The sequence below is a fragment of the Pan paniscus genome, chromosome 2 (genome assembly GCF_029289425.2).
Source record: "Pan paniscus chromosome 2, NHGRI_mPanPan1-v2.0_pri, whole genome shotgun sequence".
NCBI classification, from domain to species: domain Eukaryota; kingdom Metazoa; phylum Chordata; class Mammalia; order Primates; family Hominidae; genus Pan; species Pan paniscus.
The window spans coordinates 10,270,089-10,292,026 of NC_085926.1; the positions used below are offsets into that span (position 1 = coordinate 10,270,089).

The 21,938-nt window shown below is 49.6% G+C and overlaps 2 protein-coding genes across 9 annotated transcripts in view; one reads left to right on the top strand and one right to left on the bottom strand.

Moving 5' to 3' along the window:
- Positions 1-6,656, top strand: part of TATDN2 (TatD DNase domain containing 2) — a 32,923-nt gene extending 26,267 nt beyond the window's left edge. Inside the window, exons 5-8 of one of the 3 annotated variants that reach the window (XR_008624690.2) lie at positions 1,799-1,926; positions 3,715-3,898; positions 4,100-4,196; positions 4,321-4,456. Coding sequence is in view for 2 of the 3 variants with exons in the window: in XM_003826285.6 (XP_003826333.2) it covers positions 1,799-1,926; positions 3,715-3,898; positions 4,321-4,461 (453 nt within the window). In the remaining variant the exon portion in view is untranslated. Of the gene's footprint in view, positions 1-1,798; positions 1,927-3,714; positions 3,899-4,099; positions 4,197-4,320; positions 4,500-4,656 lie in introns of those variants that run through there. The other 2 variants (XM_003826285.6, XM_003826284.5) reach the window with 2 other exon arrangements.
- A 4,909-nt stretch (positions 6,657-11,565) lies between these two features.
- On the bottom strand, positions 11,566-18,838 carry GHRL (ghrelin and obestatin prepropeptide). 6 transcript variants are annotated; one of them, XM_034955770.3, is made up of 6 exons: positions 18,649-18,758; positions 16,521-16,797; positions 15,878-15,972; positions 15,567-15,683; positions 12,520-12,628; positions 11,566-11,710 (listed from the first exon to the last, which is right to left on the bottom strand). In XM_034955770.3, the coding sequence occupies exons 3-6, from the start codon at positions 15,941-15,943 to the stop codon at positions 11,691-11,693; spliced, it is 312 nt and encodes a 103-aa protein (XP_034811661.1). In that variant the 5' UTR covers positions 15,944-15,972; positions 16,521-16,797; positions 18,649-18,758; the 3' UTR covers positions 11,566-11,690. The 6 variants fall into 6 exon arrangements, with proteins under 6 accessions (XP_034811661.1, XP_003826336.1, XP_024783867.1 ...); XM_003826288.5 differs by having other exon boundaries at positions 15,878-16,014; XM_024928099.4 differs by having other exon boundaries at positions 15,878-16,014; positions 16,521-16,756; positions 18,649-18,744.
- Positions 18,839-21,938: the final 3,100 nt, after the last annotated feature.

Consider the following 21,938-nt stretch of genomic DNA (forward strand, 5'->3'; position numbering starts at 1 on the left):
TGTTGGAATTGGAATCTCTTGAAACCTCTGCTGCCTGTGTGTAGGGGTCGGGGAGGGCAGATGAACAGCTTAGCAGATGCAAATAGGAGGGGATCCAGCCACCTATTGATAGTGGAACTGGCCAGGCTTTAAATAAAGCCTCTGTCAAGCAGTCTATAATTTTGATGTCTGTGGTCATTTTCCTTTCGTTGAAAACACAGATTAAACAAAAGTTACATCAGAATTGGTATTGGCTTAGTGTTGCTATTTTGAGAAGAGGCAGTACAGGTGTTAGACTTGTAAATATTCTCAAGTGAATATCACCTGACTCAAATTACCAAAAGTATCTCATTGTTTGATGCTAAAAACATAAACACAAATTATGTTCCACAGTTGTAGAAACTACTCATGGAAACATTAATATGAGGTAATTTGCTTATAATGAATTATTATTATTATTATTATTTTTGGAGACAGTCTTGCTCTGTCCAGGCTGGAGTGCAGTGGCATGATCTCAGCTCACTGCAGCCTTTGCCTCCCAGGTTCAGGGGATTCTCCTGCCTCAGCCACCCAAGTAGCTGGGATTATAGGCACCTGCCACCACACCCAGCTAATTTTTGTATTTTTAGTAGAGACAGGGTTTCACCATGTTGGCCAGGCTTGTCTTGAACACCTGACCTCAAACCCGACTTGGCCTCCCAAAGTGCTGGGATTACAGGCGTGAGCCACCATGCCTGGTGAATTAATACTTTTCTTTGTTCTAAACCTGGGCTCGTTAGAGGAAAGAACAGGTCCTAACTCTACTTTTTTCATTTAAATTAACAATAGTGAAGATTTAAAAGTGGGTAGTGTTATAAAGAGTAAAGTATATCTGTAGTTATTGACCTGCGAGGATACACGATTTTGATTGAGTAAAGGAAGCAAATTGGCCGGGCATGGCGGCTCATGCCTGTAATCCCAGCACTTTGGGAGGCTGAGGCGGGCAGATCAGTTGAGGTTAGTTTGAGACCAGCCTGACCAACATGGCGAAACCCCATCTCTACAAACAAATACAAAAATTAGCCAGGCAAGGTGGTGCCTGCCTGTAATACCAGCTACGCGGGAGGCTGAGGCAGGAGAATCGCTTGAACTCAGGAGGTGGAGGCTGAAGTGAGCTGCAATTGCACCACTACACTCCAGCCTGGGCGACAGAGCAAGATTCGGTCTCAAAAAACAAACAAACAAACAAACAAACAAAAAAGCAAGTTGTAGAAAATAAGTGTAGTATTTGTTTCTTTAACAAATATTTGAGTACCTTCTGAGAGCCAGGCACCTTGCTGGAGATGCACACAAATACCACGCCCTGCCGTCCCCAACAGCTCTGCATAGGAGAGGTCTGGAAGTTGGTATCTCTTGAGAGCGGAGGTGGGGACAGTGAGGTGAGGGACATTAACTTTGCGCTTTATGTTCTTGATCCCTGCCCTGCCCCTGCCACCCCAGGTCGGCATCATATAGTGGTTACTGTGTGGAATGCCAGGGTTCAAGTTTGGATCCTGGTGCTATAGCTGCTGGCTGCAAGTTAACTTGCCCTCACTGCATGCTGCGCAGACAGCAGCACCTGCCTCAGGGTGGTTGTGAGGACTGCAGGTTATGATAGACCTGCAGTGCTTTGGGCACTACCTGGCTCCATTGTAAGTGACCAATAATCATTAGCTATTATTACATTATATAGTTAAAAAAAGAGAGACACAGGGGGTGCCTGCTGGACTGGGCGTTCCAGAGGGGATGGACTTCTGAAGTGCTGCTAACCAACAGGGGTTGTCGCTGTGTCCTCTCCTAGGTATTTGAGAGACAGCTGCAGCTGGCTGTGTCTCTAAAGAAGCCCTTGGTGATCCACTGCCGAGAAGCTGATGAAGATCTGCTAGAAATCATGAAAAAGTTTGTGCCCCCTGACTACAAGATCCATAGGTTAGAAGACTGGAACTTCAGCGGGCAAATGAAAGAAACACTTCCTCTGTCAAGTTGATGAGGACAGCAATGATCGTATTCTGTCATTATACACTATCTATTCTTTTTTTTTTTTTTCGAGACGGAATCTCACCCTGTCGCCCAGGCTGGAGTGTAGTAGTGCAATTTCAGCTCACTGCAACCTCTGCCTCCCGAGTTCAAACAATTCTCCTGCCTCAGCCTCCTGAGTAGCTGGGATTACCGGCACATGCCACCACGCCCAGCTAATTTTTGTATTTTAAGTAGAGACGGGGTTTTGCCATGTTGGCCAGGCTGGTCCCGAACTCCTGACCTCGTGATCTGCCTGCCTCGGCCTCCCAAAGTGCTGGGATCATAGGCGTGAGCCACCGTGCCCGGCCTATACACTATCTTTTCTAAAGAATTAACTATTAGGTTAAACCACTTGAAATTTCTCATATTTGACCTTTTTTTTTTTTTGCTCACAAAATAGTAACTTCGTATGGTTTGAACTAATAACCCTAAATCACCAGTGAGCACAAGGGGCCTTTTGTGCCCCCATCCTGGGGATGGGCAGAAATGGAGTTTCAGTTCTCAGCAGTGAGGATTGCTGATCTTGAGAGGTTGCTGTGGGGTGTGGTGGCTTAGCACACAGAGCATCTTAGGGTACTTGAAAGAACATTTTCTTTCCTATTTTGAACTTGAAAGCTCCTTTCTCCCCAGTTATGAAAATCAAGGTCATGTTTTATCAGAATGGCATCTATGGGTGCTTAAGTTCAGTTTGGTAAACTCTCTGAACTTCTGAACTCTTGCCACGTGTAGGTCCTGGGCTTTGGCTTGCCTCTGGGGACATCTGGAGGTGCTGCCAGGAGACAGGTTGGATGGTGGCTTCTGCCTACATAGCATGTGGGACTGGGTGGTCATAGGTGCTGTGGGAGCCACAGCAGGGGCCCATTATCATAGCCCAGCCAGAAGACTCAGGAGGTGATGCCTGGCCGGCTCCTTAAAGATGGTTGAGAGGGGTTGGCTGAATAACAAGGACTCTAGCACCCAAATCGGGTCTTGTCAGATGGCAGAAAAAGGAGGATGGGGCTGTCAGGGCCTTTGGGTACCTAAGCAGAGTGAGTGAAGCCTCTGACCCCTGGCTGCTGCACACACCAATGATGAGGCAGTCAGTTGGCTTTTCTGGGTCGGTTGGTTTTTCATTACTTCATTTTGGGCTAACTTTGAAGGAAATGTAATGGTGGCTGGTAGGCCAGGGCTAAGGTGACCCAACGAGGTGGTATTGCAGGAGGAGGCCCTAAATTTCCAGATTGGTAACTATATATATGGCACCAAGAACATGAACAGGTATCAGATTAAGAAAATTCACCTGTAGTTCGACTCCCCAGTATTTTGTTAGATTTCCTTTCAGTTCATTTGACTACATGGGCATAGTTTTTATATGCTGTCGTTGTCATCATAGGGGCCACAGTTGTTGATTTTGCTCCCCTTCAGTGTTAGAAGCATTTCCTATCCCAGTGTGTTCTCTGTGGTGGTCATCTCAGGTGACTGCAGAGCACTCTGTGGTGTGCGTGGTATCTCTGAGTGATCTCTGATCACTCACCAAGTGCCATCTCGGGGCTTCCTGTGTTGGAGCCAGCCCTTGTCTGTGTTTACTGTGGAGTCCTTCCCTAGGATGCAGTCTTTCCATTTCTGGGAATCATTGAAAAGGGGTGATGGGTGTCGGGGGAGCTGGGGGCTGCTGCAGAGGGGACTGTGAGCAGCCCTGATGTGGAGTTCTGTCTCCAGGCATTGCTTCACCGGCAGCTACCCGGTCATTGAGCCCCTGCTGAAGTACTTTCCCAACATGTCTGTGGGCTTCACGGCAGTGCTGACATACTCCTCCGCCTGGGAGGCCCGGGAAGCCTTGAGGCAGATCCCACTGGAGAGAATCATCGTGGAAACGGATGCTCCCTATTTCCTCCCTCGCCAGGTAAGGGGGTCTTCAGGCTGAGTGGAGGCACCGGAGGGAGATGGTGGGGAGGTGGGTGGTCACCCTTACAAGGTTGGCAGGGCCAGAGCCCCAGTGACTTCCAGGTCCCATCCTGGGCTGTGTAGATGCCTCCTTGCTGTTACTCTGCAGAACCAAAAGTCTAGGGGGCTGAGAAGCTGAAGGGTAACCACTCTCTTCCAGGCAGTGCAAAGCCCTACCCTGTAGAGGGTAGTCCAAGGAAGCGTGGGACCCTGCTCACCCAGAGCCCCCATGACTAGGACTCTCCCTGCACCTGCAGGTAAAGGGGTCTCTACAGGGCAGCCCCAAAGAGGTCCTTGCTGGGGAAGGGACAGGGAGGGAGTTCTAGATTATGACTGTGCACACATGGCACAATGATGTTATGACCACTTGATGTCTTCCAGGTTCCCAAAAGCCTTTGCCAGTATGCCCACCCGGGCCTGGCCTTGCATACGGTCCGAGAGATTGCCAGAGTCAAAGATCAGCCACTCTCCCTCACCTTGGCTGCCTTGCGTGAGAACACCAGTCGCCTCTACAGTCTTTAAGCAGAGAAGGTACAGTCCTCGGGAGTCTCCTAGAAAAGGTCGTAAAACTCACATTCTGTATTTTTTAAAAACCAGGACAAGTCTTTTGTTGCATTTTGTTAATGTAAAGAATATAAACATAGTATGAGCATTAAGCCTGATTTGTTTTGAGTGACATGGTTTGGAACCTTCTTCTTTTTCTCTTCCACCCTCCAGGGCGACCAGCATCCTGACAGAACACAGGCTGGCTTGAAGTCTGTGTCTCAGGTCGAGGATGTGTTTAGAGAGCTGATTGGAACACAGAAAACCAGGACAGGATGTTTTCCTCCAAGCGGGTCATAAGGCTTCAGCTTCTGGGTGGTGGGTGGGGTGGGGTGGGCATGGAATGAGGGGTATGGGGACTGCCTGTAATAGCACTGGGATTTTGCCTCCCAGCCAAAATGCTCCAGGGTAGGCAGCAAAGAAGAAAGAGTGCGATATGAGGGTACAGTGAGTTTGGCAGTCCAAATTCTGTTCTCTGCAGCCTGTTTTTGAGTAGTTTGTGAATAAAGTCACCCGCCTACTTGTCTAAGCACATGTGGGTGTGTAACTCAGTTCCTGGTTCTCGGTTCTAAAAACAGACTTCCAACTGGGAAACTTTTTGGGGGAAATTAACTGGACACCTATCTCGGAGGTTTATTTTCTTGCAACCAGTGAAGTCGTCGTCCTTCCTTCCCTGGATAACTCTTCGGTTTGACTGTCACTGTTCTGGTGTCAACTCCAGCGTCGGCACAGGCAGAAGGACTTCAGCTGCTGGTCTCATTGGTTCCACTGCCATTGATATGGGGGGGTGCAGAGGAGCACTCATTGTCCATGATGGAGATCCAGGACAGACTGGGGGACTCCAGGAAGAGGCTTTCTTGGGGAAGAGGACCCCAAAGGAGGTACTTCCTACTCACTGATGCCCTCAGGGCTGCTGTGTGGGTGTGTTAAGCTGATAAGGTTCAGTTTGCAGCAGAAACTACCTGCTAGTCTTGTGTCAGGGGTTGCCAGCCTCCTTTTGTTTCACTTTTGCCCCCTTCTTGGGAACATTTGACCAAAAATAATCCTCATTTCATCTTGTGTACAGTCCCTTGTGTACCCCGCCCAGGTTGAGAGGTGAATCAATGTAATTCTCCGAAGCTCTGCTGGGCAGCTCAGCCATGTTATATTGTCTATGCAGAATAAGCAGGCCTGGTGTCCGCAAATGTACCAGTCCTTCTCCCGCATCTCCTGGGTGCCCCCTTGGCTTTGCCTCTCCTGTGTCCTGTCTTTCTGTGTTTTAGAAGTGAGAGCCTCTCCTTCACCTTTTGAGCAACTGAGTCATCTCAAGTCCTGAGCTCTGCTCTGCCGCCTGCTGGTGCCTTGTAAAGGTATATTCGTTACAGGCCCTAGAGGTTCTAATGGTCCAGGGTTAAGTGAGAGGAGACTGTACTTTGTTTCAAAGGATCCTTCACCCTGATCTGCAATGAGGTGGACAGATCACCTGGAGTCCCTCGTCTATGGTCTTGGAGGCTTAAATTGTAAAATACATCCCTTATGGAATCCTGAATTCCTCTAGGTGTTTTTGGAAGGCGCATTTGAGCCTTGTGAGCTAAAATGGAATGGATTTAATATTTCCTATCTGGTATTTCCATCTTGCCCCTGGTACACAAGTCACTGGCCTGGAACTCAGCCTTGATTCACTTTCCGTCTTCATGGATCAGCTGTGCTGTTATGTTGTCTGTGCTGCAGATTGGCCCATGTGGGAAGTCGGTGGGGGGACCTGATTTCCTGCTTGGAAGACTTGGGGGACTGCCGAGCATATCAAAGTGTTTATAGTCACCAAGTGAACTGCAGCACAACCGTCTCCTCTCCAGCAAGCCCTGAAGTCAGTAGTGCCTGCAGGTGAAACCAACCAGCCCTGTGTTAGAGGAGGAAAAGCGGAGAGGACATGGAAGTCTCCAAGCCTGTGCCATCCACCTGCCAAGGAAAAGCACAAGGTGCTATCTACTTTTCTCTCTAGGATTTAGATTATCATTTATGTGCTGTTGCACAGTGAAACCTCACCTGTGTGGGCGTGAAAGCTGATTGGCATTGTTTTTGATTCAGCTTTTTGGATGGCTGATTGTTTTCACTGTGCTGTGCGAATGCCTCTGTATTTTTTCCCCTCTTTGGCCATCTTTTTCTGAAAATAAAGTGATGGATCTTCTAGCCAACCCAGTCTCTCCGTGTTTGTATAGACTTACCTGAGTGATGCAGTGGTTTAGTCTGGTTGTTGGCCAGCATTGTAACCCAAGAATCCAGATAGCTGGAGACTTTCTTTCTTTCTTTTTTTTTTTTTTTTTTGAGAAGGAGTCTTGCTCTTTTGCCCAGGCCAGACTGCAGTGGCACTATCTCGGCTCACTGCAAGCTCCGCCTCCCAGGTTCACGCCATTCTCATGCCTCAGCCTCCCAAGTAGCTGGGATTACAGGTGTCTGCCACCGTGCCCGGCTAATTTTTTGTATTTTTAGTAGAGACGGGTTTTCACCGTGTTAACCAAGATGGTCTCGATCTCCTGACCTCGTGATCCACCTGCCTCGGCCTCCCAAAGTGCTAGGATTACAGGCGTGAGCCACTGCGCCCGGCCAGCTGGAGACTTTCTTGAGTATCTGTGTGGCTGTCTGTAAAATTAAACTGCATATAAGAATTCTTAAAGTTCGGCCGGGCATGGTGGCTCACTTCTGTAATCCCAGCACTTTGGGAGGCCAGGGCGGACAGATCACTTGAGGTTAGGAGTTCGAGACCAAGCTGGCCAACATGGTGAAACCCTATTTCTACTAAAAATACAAAAATTAGCTGGGCGGGGTGGCACGTGCCTGTAGTCCCAGCTATTCGGGGGGCTTAAGCTGAAGAATCACTTGAACCCGGGAGGTGGAGGTTGCAGTGAGCCAAGATCGCAGCACTGTACTCCAGCCTGGGTGACAGCGAGACTCTGTCTTTCCCCTCCCCCCGCCTCCCCCCAGAAAAGAATTCTTAAAGTTCTACAGCCTTAAAGTGTTAAGTAATTTTACTGTCTGGGAACTCAGATGCACTGCTTCTTTCTGACCTATGTAGATACTTTCTTTTTTTTTTTGTTTCCAGCTCAAGGCTGTAGGAGGAAGAAAAATCTAGTCCCTGGGGGTACTGATGAATCAGTTGGATGGTGGGCGTTGGACTGTGAATTCCTGATGCCTCTGGGTAAACTCTGGAGGAAATTCTGTTTCATTACTTGCACTCAGCCCTCCTATTTTGTACTAAGGTATTCTTGAATAGAAGTGCACCGGCCAAAAAAGTAAACTTACGCATAAAAAGAAAGGCTCTCTTCCTTCCAAGAATGCTGAACACCTTTGAAGTCTCTGTTGCTGCCTCATCTTTTAGATACAATCATTGATTATGTATTTTTGGCATCGTCCTGAAATTTGTTTCAGTTCCTTCACAGTTGAATGTGCAGTTGGCTTTGTCCACTCAGTGATGGTCCTTGTGACTGTTCTTGGCTTTTCTGTTGTTTTTCCATCTTTCTATAGGAAGCTTGAGACCGATACTCATCGTTTGCTTTCAGCACCTTAATTTTGCTTTGTTCATTTTTGTAAAGTAAGGGCAAATGGCCACCGGAGTGTACAGTGATTAAAGAAGCAAACTCTGTCAAAGATGGTGATTAGTGGCCAGCCAGTCCCTCTCAGGATCACTGTATTAAAAAGTGCTCATTTGCCAGTGACATTTTTTTTTGGTTTTGGTTTTTTTTTTTTTTTTTTTTTTTTGAGACTGAGTGTCACTCTGTCGCCCAGGCTGGAATGCAGTGGCCTGATCTCGGCTCACTGCAACCTCCACCTCCCAGGTTCAAGTGATTCTCGTGCCTCAGCCTTCTGAGTAGCTGGGACTACAGGCGCCCAATAGCATGACTGGCTAATTTTTTTTTTTTTTTAAATTTTAAGTAGAGATGAGATTTTGCCATGTTGGCCTGTTTGGCCTTATACTCCTCATCTCAGGTGATCCACCTGCCTCGGCCCCCCAAATGCCAGTGACATTTGTAGGTGGATTCAGATTAAGGTGGGTAGCTTAGTTGAGGCGTCTCAACCCTTTTCTGTGCACTCTCTCAAGATGATTTCTGAACACACAACTATAAGTGCATGAGAACTTAAATACGTGTGCTCTTATGCTAATTATACACAAAGTAAAAGTTTTTTCACAAGGAGAATTTTTTTCTCCAGCAAATAGCTCGCTCACCCTAGGGGTACATACACCCCACTTTAGAGACCCTCAAGTTACAATGGTATCATTAAACGATCCATAAAGGAGTGGGTTTAAGAAAGCTGATACAGGAACATGTTTGAAATAATACATTTTCTCAAGGGTGTCCTCTCACCATTTTCTTTGATAAATTATATTTCTGCCCATTGTTGACTTGAAATTGTCCTCACCCCTCTACCAAGTTCACCCAGTGTATTCTGAAGGAAAATGAATGAATATGGAAACCTCTCTCATCCTAGGCAGTAGAGCGAGGGAAGCTGCACTGGCTGAGAGGCTGTGGAACCGGATGAAAAAGCAGCCCCTGAGTCCTGTGGCGTTGGCTGTGAGTCGGCCACGTGCTTGCTGTGTGCTTTAGGAAAGTTACTTAATTTCTCTGAGCTTTAGTTTTCTCCCTCATAAGTAGGCTTGCTGTGAAAATGAAGTGAAATCACATTAATCTGCATGAGCATTTAACACGGTGCCTGGTGTACATCAGGGGTGTGACAGTAAGTGCTGGCTGCTGTAGTAATTGAATGCTTAGCTATGTGCCGGGCCCTTTGCCAGCTACAGCTCATGTGAGATCTCATGTTCAGTCTTGGCAGTAACCCAGCAAGGTAGGCATTTTACATGTGAGGAGCCTGAGAAATTCAGTCTTGGCCTGGATCACAGAGCTGGTATCCAAATTCAGGTCCAAGGCCAAAGCCCAGATCTTTGCACTACACCTTGTTGCCTGGCACAGGTGAGAGTGCCCAGTCCATAGTGGGTGCGCAATATCTGTTTCTATTTGAATGACCCAGGCAGGCGGGTAATAATGCTTGTGATTTCTTTGAGAGAGAAGTAAGTTCTTGTCTTTGGTGGGGGAAGCATCAGGTGACCAGCATTTGTCCAGAGCCTGGTACCCATCCTCTCCCAAGCCCAATCAGTGGTGCTTTCTCAAAAAGAAACCATCTCCTGACCACTTTGGCCATATTGGGCCTTTGCTCCTCTTCTGTAACTATTGATAAGAGGGCTGTGGGCAGTTAGTGATAATCAAGGTCGTATCCCAACTAAGTGACAGAGCTGAGACAGTTAAGTTCCAGGACAAGTGTGTTGATCTCTGTACCCACTTGTGCCAGGTGCCTGGGGAGGTAGGGGCATGGCTGTCTGAGGGTGGAGGGGTGAGTAGGGGGCCTGCAGTGTGCTGTGACGCCTGGGAAGGGGATTCTAAGCCATTTCCCATCAGCCATTTACTAAGTAGCCTGGGGATCTTGTTAAAATGCAGATCCTGATAGATTCGGGCTGGGGTGCTGCCCAAGATTCTACATTTCTAAGAGTCCCTGGATGACGGTGGCATTCACAGACCACAGCTTCTGTGTGAGGGAGAGCAGTTGGGTTTCTGTCTGCCTGCCGCACCTGATCAGTGGTTAGTGCCTGCATGTGTGGCGGCCAGAATTTTACCTGGGGAGACGCTCGGCTCCTAGCACCCTCTGTGGTAGGGGTTTTCCAGAGTGTGGGCATTACCCCAACTGTCTCTGCAGACGGCTTCCTGCATGTTTCCCACAAGCGCTCAGATGGCTGAATTGGCAAGTCTGTGGTGCTGCTCTTTGGGGCCACCTCGTTCTTTGCCTTTCCCTCCCCTTAGCGATGTGTCCCATCCGTTGCCTACAGTCAAGTCAGTCCACATGTTTAGGCTAAGGTGGGCATGACCGAGTGGCCTTCCCCTGGGAAGACCAGTGTCGTAAACTGGAATTAAGTTGTGGAACATAAGAGTCAAGGCTCGTGTCTGCTGTGAGCTGGAGTTGAGGGAATGTTTGGGGATCCCACCTGGTATCAGTAAGGGAACCATGGTGACGGCCAGCCTTGCCCACATGAGGCATCTGCTTTGTCAGGCCTTCTCAGTAGTGGAGAAGGGAGGAAGGAGAATGCAGCTCTTTCAGTGCTGTCTAGCAGTGCCCAAGAGCCGTGATTGGGCACCTCACTTAACGTCTAACTTCAAATTCACTCTTGGGCATTCCTGTCTTCCTCTCCAATCTTGAATGGATGTTGGCTTCGATAATGTCATCCTGAAGTTTCTTTGTCCACACAGCCCTGGCTGGTTGTTAATAAGCTGTTAATGCAGCCTTGCACTCAGGAAGCCCTGATGTTTAAAGGAACTGTGTCTTTGTTCTTCCTCTCTTCCCTCTTTCTCTTAGTCCCACTTTCTCTCTTCTTTCTCTTCCTCTTCTTTCTCTTCCCCTCTCCCTCCTCCTCTTCCCCTCTCCCTCCTCCTCTTCCCCTCTCCCTCCTCCTCTTCCCCTCTCCCTCCTCCTCTTCCCCTCTCCCTCCTCCTCTTCCCCTCTCCCTCCTCCTCTTCCCCTCTCCCTCCTCCTCTTCCCCTCTCCCTCCTCCTCTTCCCCTCTCCCTCCTCCTCTTCCCCTCTCCCTCCTCCTCTTCCCCTCTCCCTCCTCCTCTTCCCCTCTCCCTCCTCCTCTTCCCCTCTCCCTCCTCCTCTTCCCCTCTCCCTCCTCCTCTTCCCCTCTCCCTCCTCCTCTTCCCCTCTCCCTCCTCCTCTTCCCCTCTCCCTCCTCCTCTTCCCCTCTCCCTCCTCCTTTTCCCCTCTCCCTCCTCCTCTTCCCCTCTCCCTCCTCCTCTTCCCCTCTCCCTCCTACTCTCCCCCTTTCTCTCTTCCTCCTCTAAGAAACCCAGTCTTAATTCCACACAATGCGTGCACATGCAGTAGCTTCTCTGCTTGAGTGAGCTGGTGTGATTAGGTTTTCTAAACATGCACATTGGCCTTGCTACTTGTCCTTTTATTCCCTTCCGTAAACCAAGAATTATTTTTATTTGTATTATTTTGATTTTTTTAAAGTGAAATACTAACTTTTCCTCTTTGAAATAAATTCCCATTTGGAACATCAGCATACAGTTTGAACATTTATTCGCCTCCTGAGCTTGTACAGCAGTCGTGGGAGTTGCTGCAGAAGCAAGCGAAAAGCCAGATGAGCGCTTCTAAACTTAGAGAGAGGTGAGTAAGGCTTGTGGGCGATCACTTGTCAGCTGGGGCCTCTGGAAAGCAAGAGGTTGAGTAAGAATTCTGGGTGCACCGTCCTGCTAGTGCTTTTCTTCCACTGTGGTGAGATTGGAGGTGGGATGTAATGGTGGGGGTTGTGGGGAAGCACTGGCCTTGGAGTCAGAGGGCGGCACTCAAGTGTGGACTGTTGTGCCCTGGGCAAGTCACCTCAAAGCTCTGAGTCTTGGTTTCCTCGTTTGCACAGCGGGGTGAATGCTACCCCTGCTGTTCACCAGGGGTGACGGGTCACCGCCTTGGTGAGGACAGTGCTTTGCAGATGTGCAGGTGTTTCTGCCACCTCAATCAGTTGGGCGGTTTCTTTTTTTTCTTTTACAAGGTGAGGGGATTCAAAGCAAACCCTTTGCTTAACTCAGGAAGCTCTAATATTTGAAGGAACTGCTTAACAGGCTGCAGAACCTGTTCTGAGTGCTATTTTGGCACCAATTCCTTTTTGTTTGTGGAGTAAAGTTACGCAGTGAAGACGGTGTAACACCAAATAATTGTAGACTCTCACAATAGGTAAAATAGCTCCATTTTACAGTTAAGGAAGCTGAGGTTCAACTGAGGCCCCAAAGCTAGTTAATGTACTAGTTCTTAGAACATTCTTCGAACACGAAGACTATGATGAACTCCCTTCTGAGCCACTCACAAATACTAGCCAACCACTCTCCTGCAGATCTTTGGGAAAGGGAAATTAGAAGTTCTTTTGGAGAGGCAGAGGTTGGGGAAAACTCATCACCCACAGAGTGAACTCCCACGTGGGGCTGCAAGGAAACCGAGCAAACCCAGTCCAGGCAGGACTCACCTTTGGCCTCTTCCCAGAGGATGTCCTGAAGAAACTTCCCCAGGGCCTGGCTGTGCTGCTGGTACTGAACCCCTGACAGCTTGATTCCAACATCAAAGGGGGCGTTGAACTAGGAGGCAGGGCAGGGAGGACCCAGGAGATGTCAGAGGTCATGCCCATCCCCATCTCAAAGGGGGCTCTGGGCTCTCTGCTCTCTCTTCAGGAGTGGAGAGGGAGAATGGCCTTTGGGCCCCAGCAGGGACTGCTGAGTGACACCTCAGCCAGGTTCTCTTCCTTTCTCAGGACCACAGCTCACCTTCCCACTCACCATCTTTCAGACACTTACCTTGCAGTCTCATGCCTCTCAGTCTTAGCCTCTAATGGGATTGCTGATAAAAGCTGTGGTGCCCCCTAGTATGAGATTTTTTTTCTCCCTTGCAGTTTTGAAGACAAAAGGTTGAGTCACCAGTGGCAGCATTTCAGGCCCTGGCAGGGGGTCTGCCCAGCATTCTCAGCACTGGCCTACTGGCCTTCTATTCCTTCCCTGCTCCCAGCTCTTTCTCCTTTCTCTCTTGTCTGTTTCTTCTCCTTTTTCTCCTTCCCTAGGTATTTTTTCTCTCATATGCATAGACCTTTCTTTGATGCCTGGAAAATCAAAAGGAAGCTGATGTTTTCCTAGAAAGAGGCTCTGAGCCAAGTCCTTTCTGTGCCTCCATTTCTTCCCCTCTACAGGGAGAGCGCCTCATCTCTTCCATTTTCCAGGTATTCCTGAGATGATTTATTGGAGCTCAAAGCTTTGGGTAAGTGGGAAGGAGCTCTGCTGCAGCCACATGGCAGACTTTCCTTGAGAGCAGAGATTGTCTCTGCCAGTGGCTTACCTCGGTGCCTGGCCATATTGGGCACTGACTTGTCTGAGTCAGGGAAGGATCTTAGTGCTGGGTCATTTGGTCCTCACAGTAGAAGCCCAAGGAGTTGGGGGCCAAGGACTAGAGTGCAGGACTTTTAAACCCACCTGGCCCTGAAAACTGCTTTAGTCCTATTGCCCTTCCTCTGTGTGAGGCCAGGTGTCCTCAGTGCCTCCCTGTGGGGTAGGCGCTACCACTGTGCCCATTTTACAGGTGAGAACAGAGGCGCAGAGAAGCTATTAACCAATAGCTATGCGTTTCCTTTTCGAAATCTCCCTCCCCTTAACTCCACCATGAAGGTGGACCCAGTGGGGAATGACATGATTGATTTTTTTTTTTTTTTTTAAGGAGAGTTGGGGCCTTCCATTCCCTCCAGTAAATACTTGTTTTTCTTCCACCGCTGAGGCAAATGCGGGGTGGCCGATCACCTGGCAGACATCTTAGGAAACAGGAGCACCGGTCTGGGAAACTGCTGGCCTGGCCTAACACCTGGCGCTGTGGTGCAGGCAAGTGAGTGGTGACACAGTGCTGGCTGGTGGGGGGCAGCTTGCCTCCTGGCCTCAGTGACCCATCTGTTCAATGGGAGTGGGACTTGGTCTCCAAAGTCTTCTACTCTGAAACTTGATTTTGGGAGGGAAACGTTTGGGGGGAGGTAGAGGGGCCTGAGATGAGAGAGGGGTGCGACACTCGGTTGTGAGGGGTTTGGTAGTGGGGCGCTCCAGGTCTCTGCAGCCACTCCTCTTCTGGCAGCCCCAACACCCCCCGGGCGTTTGACTTCTGGTTCCAGCCAAGGCAGTGTGGGTCACATGCTCCAAGGCTAGCTTTCACAGAAACTGCACAGTTCCCACTGTACCAGCCCCACCCTGCGTCGTCAGCCACCAAGACCTCTTTCTCATCTGGGTACTGGGCAGCTCCTCTGGCTGGGATGACCATGTGTGGAGCTAGCCGTCTCACCAGCAAAATACCCTGGTTTTGGCCTAAGGGTATGCAGCTCTTTCAGATGAGAATCTAGTGGATCCCACCGTGTAGAGGAAAGGTCTGAACACCGCCGGGTGCTGGTGAGGATGAACGCGAGCAGGGGCTGGGGGAGCTTCCGACGGCTTTATTCCTCGACTGGAGAAGAGTATGGTAAACAGGCAGGCAGAGGCCAAGGCGGGCACATTTCACTCCTCTGGAAGGAAGAGGCCTCCCCTGGGCCACTGTGCGCCGTCTCTGTCCATCAGACCAGTGAGGAGGAAGAGGGCTTGGGGACTGGAGTCAGCCCTGACCTTGTGTCGCGTCTCTTCCACACACCGCTGTGGTACCTTGGGCAAGTGAGTTCACCTCTGAACTGTTCCTTGGCTCTAAAGTGGGAGTAATGCCAGCCCTGCTTACCTCACAGGTTGTCGTAGGGAGGAGGTGGGGCGGTTAGAGGTGAAGTTGGTATCCTCGGGCACAGCGTCTAATAGCTGCCATTATTAAGTGCTACCTTGGGGGAATCCTGCCTTAGCTGCGAAATGGTGTCACCAACCAAATATTTAGAAGAAACCATTCCCTGAACCACAGCCACAGGAAGGTTGCATAGACAACCCCATAAAATCCTTTACTCCCTCCTCCTCTCCATCCTTGGGTTGTCTTAACTTTCTCCTTGCCCCACGCACGATTTGTCAGAGCAAATCATCCAGACCTGCCCCCTCCTTGCCTCCAGGTGAGGTGAGTGGGTGCCGGAGCCTGGGCTGGCGCCAGCTCTCCCATCCAGGGTGCTGTTTTGAAGCACTCCACCCCACAGTTCAGGCCCTGGAAGCCCCTGAGTAAAACATGGTTTTCTGCAGAGAAACATCTTCAGTCTGGGCCTGCCGTTTATTTCTGGGTGTCTTTGTCTCTGGGCACTGTATTTTCTGTCCCCTTTGAGTCACCTGGAGGCTCTGGCACCCTCTCTCCTCTGCCCAGGCTCCTTCCATCCCTATTCTGTTGTAGCAAAGTTACTTCTCCTAGATATTTTTCTCTTAATGGGTAAAGACCTCACAGAGCCCAGGGCAGAGCTCAACTCCTGTGGTACTGGTTTTATAGTTCTGGGGAGCTTGTAGTTGGGACCCTGTTCACTGCCACCTCTCCCTGCCCTCCCTCTCCCCTGACCCCACCCTCCTCGCTGCCACAGGAGCATAAAACTGCAGAGGTACCGACCCGGATTTCCAGTTCATCCTCTGCCCCTTCTGCTTGACCTCCATCTTCCGGGCGGAGCCAGCCTGCTAGAGCTCGGGGCTGCAGCTTGGCTGGTGGCTTCTTCGACTCCTTTCTCTGCTGGAAGGGGGAAACAGTCTGTTTAGGACTCTAAGCCCCCATGTCCTTCCAGAAACAGTGAGGTCAGACCCAGAGTCCTTTGTGCTCTGGGAGAAGACTGAAGCCCAGAGATGGCGCTGCTGCTCCAGGTCACAGAGCTGGTTGCTAAGTGGCAGGGCTGGAACAACATGTGGGGCTTTGTGGGGAGGTCTCACCTGGACTCTCTGGTGTTCAGGGCTCAGGAAGCTGGAGCCTGCCATGGCCAAGTCCAACCAGAGCATGCCGAGGAGCAGGAGGCTGCAGACGGTCCCTGGGGAGGGCATGGCCTCAGCTGGGTTGCAGACAGGTGGGCCTGGGGGAGAGAGGGTCTCCAGGCAGCTGCCTCCCCTTCTCATGTGCCTCTGAGCTTGCTCAGGTAGGAGCCCAGCAAACGGCGTGAAGGGCTTTACCATCTGGGGTCCTGACTGCTGTGTAGAGAGGACCCCCCTTCCACCTCCCAAGGTAGAAGATAATGGATGTGTGTTCTCTTCTCCAAGGCTGTTCAGGGCAGAACACCTGGCAGCAGGACTTGATAGGGGCTGGGGGTCCTCCCCAGTGCCTTTCGTCCCAGGCTCTGAGAGCTCATGGCAAGTCTTTTCATGAGGAGTGAGGAAGCTGAACCAGCAAGGGCCCCAGGGGACTTAGCAGGGAGGGGGGTTAGAGGCAGCTCCTAAATGAAGCTTTGTCTTTCAGCCAGACAGTCCAACATCCCCCGTGTTTAGAGGGGACTCCTGAGGCCCAGAGAGGTTAAATGGACGGGCAGCAGTCACGGACAATAAACCTGTCAGCAAACGCACACGGAGAGTAGAGAGAGCTTACCTGCAATTCCTGGCGGAGGTGGTGCCTGGTGGCTGTCAGGTCCTTATACAGGATGACTGGTGTTTGTTTTAAACCAGCAACCCCATCCCAGAGGTGGCCTAGCTTCCGTGGGGCTGATGTACATTCCTTGGGAACTAAAAATGTTCTTGTCCTCTGGGTAGAAGTCAACAGTGGAGGTCAGATGCCCTGCGGAATTGCTGGGTTGGCGAGGGAAGAAGCATGTGCTCCAGCTGTCCCTGGAACACAGGGTGGCGGGGTGCCCCAAGTGGGCATGGCCCTGGTGGAGGAGGGAGGGAGGAGAGTGGCTCTGGGGTCTGGGTGCAGCTTTGTTGCTGTGTGACCTTAGCTTACTCGCCCTTTCTCCCTGGGTAAAATGAGGCTGTCATCACTAGGAGAGCTCTGAGACCTCCCCAGTCCAGCGCCCCGTTGTTTCCCATGTGCTGTTGCTGCTCTGGCCTCTATGAGCCCCGGGAGTCCGCAGGGAGCCAGGCTGGTGATTCTACACCTTCCCGAGGAGGAGTCCCACCTCCCGGTTGAGCAGACTGCTCCTGATCATCCTCTCCAGAGAGTGGGTGTGGGGATAACTTCAGCCAGTGGCTATGCTTCAGTCATTTCTGCCAGGTGTGACATGACTGCCTGGCCTGGCGTTTTTTCACATAGCAGCTTGCCTTGCCTCCCTCCAGCAGCTTTGGTCCCTAATTTAGCAGATGCCTCTTCTGAGAGGGAAGTGCATTGGACCTGGAGGTGGAAGATCTACGCTTAGCACGGGCCTGGCTCCTCTCTCATTGACTGGCCTTACGCAGACCACAAATAATTCCCCTTACCCAGAGTCTTTGAGGGTGAAATGAGGCGATGGGGGGAAAGTGGCTTCTAACCTGTGAAACACCCTGCAGATGACAATGGTTTCATACCAGGCCCATAGGACTTCCCAGCATAGGCCAAGGCCACTGCCTCATTTCCCTTGGCCCCAGGAATTTCTTCCTTTCTGGAGTGCTTCATCCAACTGGGTGCCCAGGCAGGAACCCCTAAGGGCCAATGAGTTGTCTGTAGAGAAGTTCTAGCAGTTCAGGAGAGGAGCTCACCTTAGGCTGGGGCTTGCGGCAGGGATGTTAGCAAAGGCTCCAGGAAAGAGGCCTGTGGTGAACTTGGGGCAGGGCTTTGGAGGGAGGGCTTTGCGGCAAGCAGAGGGGAGGTGAAGGCATGGGTAGAGTACATCAGGGCAGCATGGAGAAGGCTGGGTGGCTTGGGGGAGGGTGGCGATGGGGTCATAACAAAAACATTAGAAGGTGGTTTGGGGCCAGGTGATGGATGCCTTGGGAGCTGCTAGCCCAAGAAGTTTGGGCTTTTTTTGCAGGAGGGCAGCCACTGAGGATTCTTGAGGAGAGAGAGACCATAGAATGAATGAAAGAGTTGGAAAGACTTTAAAGCTCTGGGAGGCTGAATCCTTTATTTCGCTGGAAGAAAAACTGAATGCCAAGAGGGCCTCACTTTCCCCAGAGCTATACAGACATCAGGGGCAATGCTGGGATTCCCCCATGGATCTCTTGACTCCTAATACAGTGCTCTTCCTGATATGCCATCTCGCTCCGTAATGAACATTGTGTTCCAGGAAAATCAGTCTGCACTGAACAGGATGGAATTGGGGCAGGACGTCCAGTGAGGAGGACATTGAGGCAGTAGAGCAGTTGATTGCCGAATGACCACCTACCCTGACTTAAAAGATCAACCGCAGGGTGGATTGGAGCTTTCTAGAGTCTCTTGGGACAGCAGAAGCACAGGCCGGGTTGGACTGAATCTTTAAGTGGACATGAGGGACAGAGTTCCTCCTGTTGGTAAACATCTCACCACCAACCCACTGTGGTGGCTAAAATCCCACCTTTAGTCCCAGCAACATGTGAGCATGTCACCAGGAGGTCTTCACAGGCCTGTCTGCCACCTGAGTGTAGACATCTTTTGGCCCTGGAGCTCAGAGAGGCTGAATGTGGAGAGGGTGGAGAGAGGTCTGTAGTCCTCAGAGAAGACTTGCAGCTTTTTCAGAGCCACCAACCCATAAAAAAAAAAATCCCCAAACAGGAAAACCCTAACTGTGGTGACCAGGTACCTCCTGAGACATGAAGCCTCCACTTACCTGGACCCTGGAGGCCTCTCCGGGCACAGCTGCCAATGTTGATCTTAGATAAGACCACCAGCAAGTAAACATCCACTGTGCAAAGCTGTGTTATCTTTGGGGAACTGAAATGTCCCCTGGGAGTTGGAAACTCCCCTAGCCACATACCACAGAGTTGAGGAAGGAAGAGCTGATGGACGGAAGAACCATGGCGGGAGGAGTCACCCGGAAGCTACCTCGCTGCCCTGTCAGTTACGGAACAGAGGAGAGATGCTGGCTGGAGGACACAGCAAATTTGAACCAAGAGGAGCTTGGAGGAAGCCCGAGCGACCTGGAGGGGACTGGCTGACCTTCCTCATTCTTTCCAAGTGTGAATAATAACCAAGCCCAGTTTGGCAACTCCTTGAGGGTGAGGACGAAGCCCCATTCTCCTTTTTGGAACTTGGTGGGGCTCAGGAAGCAGGTTCTCTCCAGTCGGTGGCTTTCCTTTCTGTTGCGGGTCTCTTGAGGGCCTGCCTTCATGAAGGCACATGAGTGACTCATCATTTGTGAATTAATTGCTATATGTGAAGGGCATCTGAGAACAAATTCTCTTCATAGACTTTTCATTATAATTTTATTTGTACTGATAATTAGTTGGTTTAGCAAGCTCTTTTTTCATAGATTTGGCTAAACTTCAGTCTGAAAGAGGCAAATTCTGGGGTTCTAGAAAGAGATTTTATTCTTTGATATAGGGCTATTTGGTGGGGTTGCTTTTTGTCCTAGTTGTAGCTTCCATAATTTCGAGATTCACATTTTGCAATAGAAATATACAGGCATACCTTGGAGGCATTACAGCTTTGGTCCCAGACCACAATGAAGCGAGTCACACGAATTTTGTTGGTTTCCCAGTAAATATAAAACTTATGCTGATACCATACTATAGTCTAAGTGTGCAACAGCATATGTCTAAATGAATATACATATATATTTTTTTGAGACAGGGTCTTGCTCTGTCACCCAGGCTGGAGTGCAGTGGCACTATCATGGCTCACTGCAGCCTCCACCTCCCTGGACTAAGATGATCCTCCCACCTCAGGCTCCCAAGTAGCTGGGACTACAGGTGCACACCACCACACCCAGTTAATTTTTGTATTTTTTGTAGAGACAGTCTTGACATGTTGCCTAGGCTGGTCTTGAACTCCTGGCTTAAGTGATCTGCCTGACTTTGCCTCCCAAAGTGCTGGGATTACAGATGTGTAGTCTTTGAAATCCAGTGTGTGTTCTTACAGTGCATTTCAATTTGGACTAGCCATGTTTCAGATGCTCAGCAGCCACATGCTGCTCATTCTAGATAGGCGGCCATCGCTCTTAAATCCTCCCTGACCTTAGCCATGCTCTCTCATCCCTCCTCTTCGCCAAGCTCTGCCTCTCTCACTGCGGCTTCCCTAGCCTCCGGCCATCTTGGGGCCAAACCTCTTAACACTTTGCCTCTCTCGTGTCTTCTGTTCCCCTCCAGTGGCTTCTGCTTTCTGCCTTAAAATACACCCGGGTTCCTAATCCTGAAAACGTCTGTTGTGCACCGATCCCACCCTCCCCTCGTGTTACCATCTCCATTTCCTTCCCCTTTCCTTGTGTTCTCTTCTTTGCTGTGTCCTGGCCCCTCAAAACTTGACCTTGCCTCTCATCCCCACTGCTGTACTGAAACTGTTGTCTCAGCATTGCTGATCATCCAGCCTTTTAGTCTATGGACCGCTAAGAGCCGTAGGACCTCAGGGTGGGACGTGGCTTGGAGGGCCATCTCATCTCAATTTCCAGATACAGACCTGTGTTGGGTTGTGTTGGATTCATGAGGAAAGCTTCATAAGTTTTATGCACGTTTATAAGACTCCATCCTTGGATTCTGATCCAGTAGCTCTGGCGTGGGGGCTTTAGAATCTGTTTCAAGTATCTCAGGTAATTTTGATTATAAATTACCAAGTATCCCAGGTAAATTTTGATTATAAATGCTTGCTTCCAGCAGAAAATTTAAACATATGGAAGATGAAATCTTTCTCTCTGAATAACCCAATTCAGTTTCCACTCGTGAATATCTTATATAACCGTAGTACATTTATCAAAATTAAAACACCAGTGTTAGCACATTACTGTTAATCTCCAGACTGTTTGTAAGTCACCAATTTTCCCATTGTCCCATCTGTTCTTCCTTTTCTTTCTCTGGTCATAACCACTTTTAGAGGGTTTTGAATGGTATCATTTTGTCTTCACCGTCGGCTTATTAGCTATACTGTACTGTTCTATTCTTTGAGTGGTTGCTCTAGGATTTACAAATATGACTTCAACATATTGCAGAATACCTTCAACAACTACGATATCCTTTCACAGATAGTGTAAGAACTGCACCACAGAATGCTTTCATTTCCCCACTTCTATTCTTTGTGATATTATTGTCACACATTTTATTTTTACTTAAGGTATGAGCCCCACAATGCATGTTAAATAGCCAAAGTTTTTAGACAGATTAAAGAAATTAAGAAAAAGTCTTATGAACTCAGGTATTTACTATCGTGTTGCTCCTTATTCCTTAGTGCAGATCCATTTTTCTTTTCTTTTTTATTTGAGACAGGGTCTCACTGTGTCACCTGTGGTTGAATGCAATGGCGTGATCTCAACTCACTGCAGCCTCCACCTTCTGGGCTCAACTGATCCTCCCACCTCAGCCTGTAAAGGGATATTTGCAAAGGGATATCGGAGTTGTTGAAGGTATTTGCAATATGTTGAAGTCATATTTTTTTTTTTTTGAGATGGAATCTTGCTCTGTTGTCCAGGTTAGAGTGCAGTGGCGTGATCTTGGCTCACTGCAACCCATACCTCCTGGGTTCAAGCAATTCTCCTGCCTCAGCCTCCTGAATAGCTGGGACTACAGGCATGCGCCACCACACCCAGCTAATTTTTGTATTTTTGCTAGAGATGGGGTTTTGCCATGTTGGCCAGGCTGGTCTTGAACTCCTGACCTCAAGTGATCCACCTGCCTTGGCCTCCCAAAGTGCTGGGATCACAGGCATGAGCCACCCCGCTGGGCCTGAAGTCGTATTTGTAAATCCTAATTTTTGTATTTTTTTTTGTAGAGACAAGGTCTCACCATGTCGGTCAGGCTGGCCTCACACTCCCGGGCTTAAGCAATCCTGCTGCCTCAGCATCCCAAAGTGCTGGGATTACAGGTGTGAGCCGCTGTGCCCAGCCTGTTTTTCATCTAGTATTTTCCTTCTGCCTGAAGGAAACTTCTTTGACATTTCTTGTAATGGCAGCTCTGCTGGTGATTAATTCTTTCA

Excerpts from the sequence above, each read along its gene's own strand:
- GHRL (XM_034955765.3), bottom strand. The coding sequence starts at position 18,793 with ATGTGGCTAGGGGAGTTTCCAACTCCCAGGGGACATTTCAGTTCCCCA. Across the intron at positions 16,015-18,648 it reads GAGAGGCCTCCAGGGTCCAG|GCCCACCTGTCTGCAACCCA; the intron begins GTAAGTGGAGGC and ends TCTCTCCCCCAG. Across the intron at positions 15,684-15,877 it reads CTGAACACCAGAGAGTCCAG|CAGAGAAAGGAGTCGAAGAA; the intron begins GTGAGACCTCCC and ends TCCCCCTTCCAG.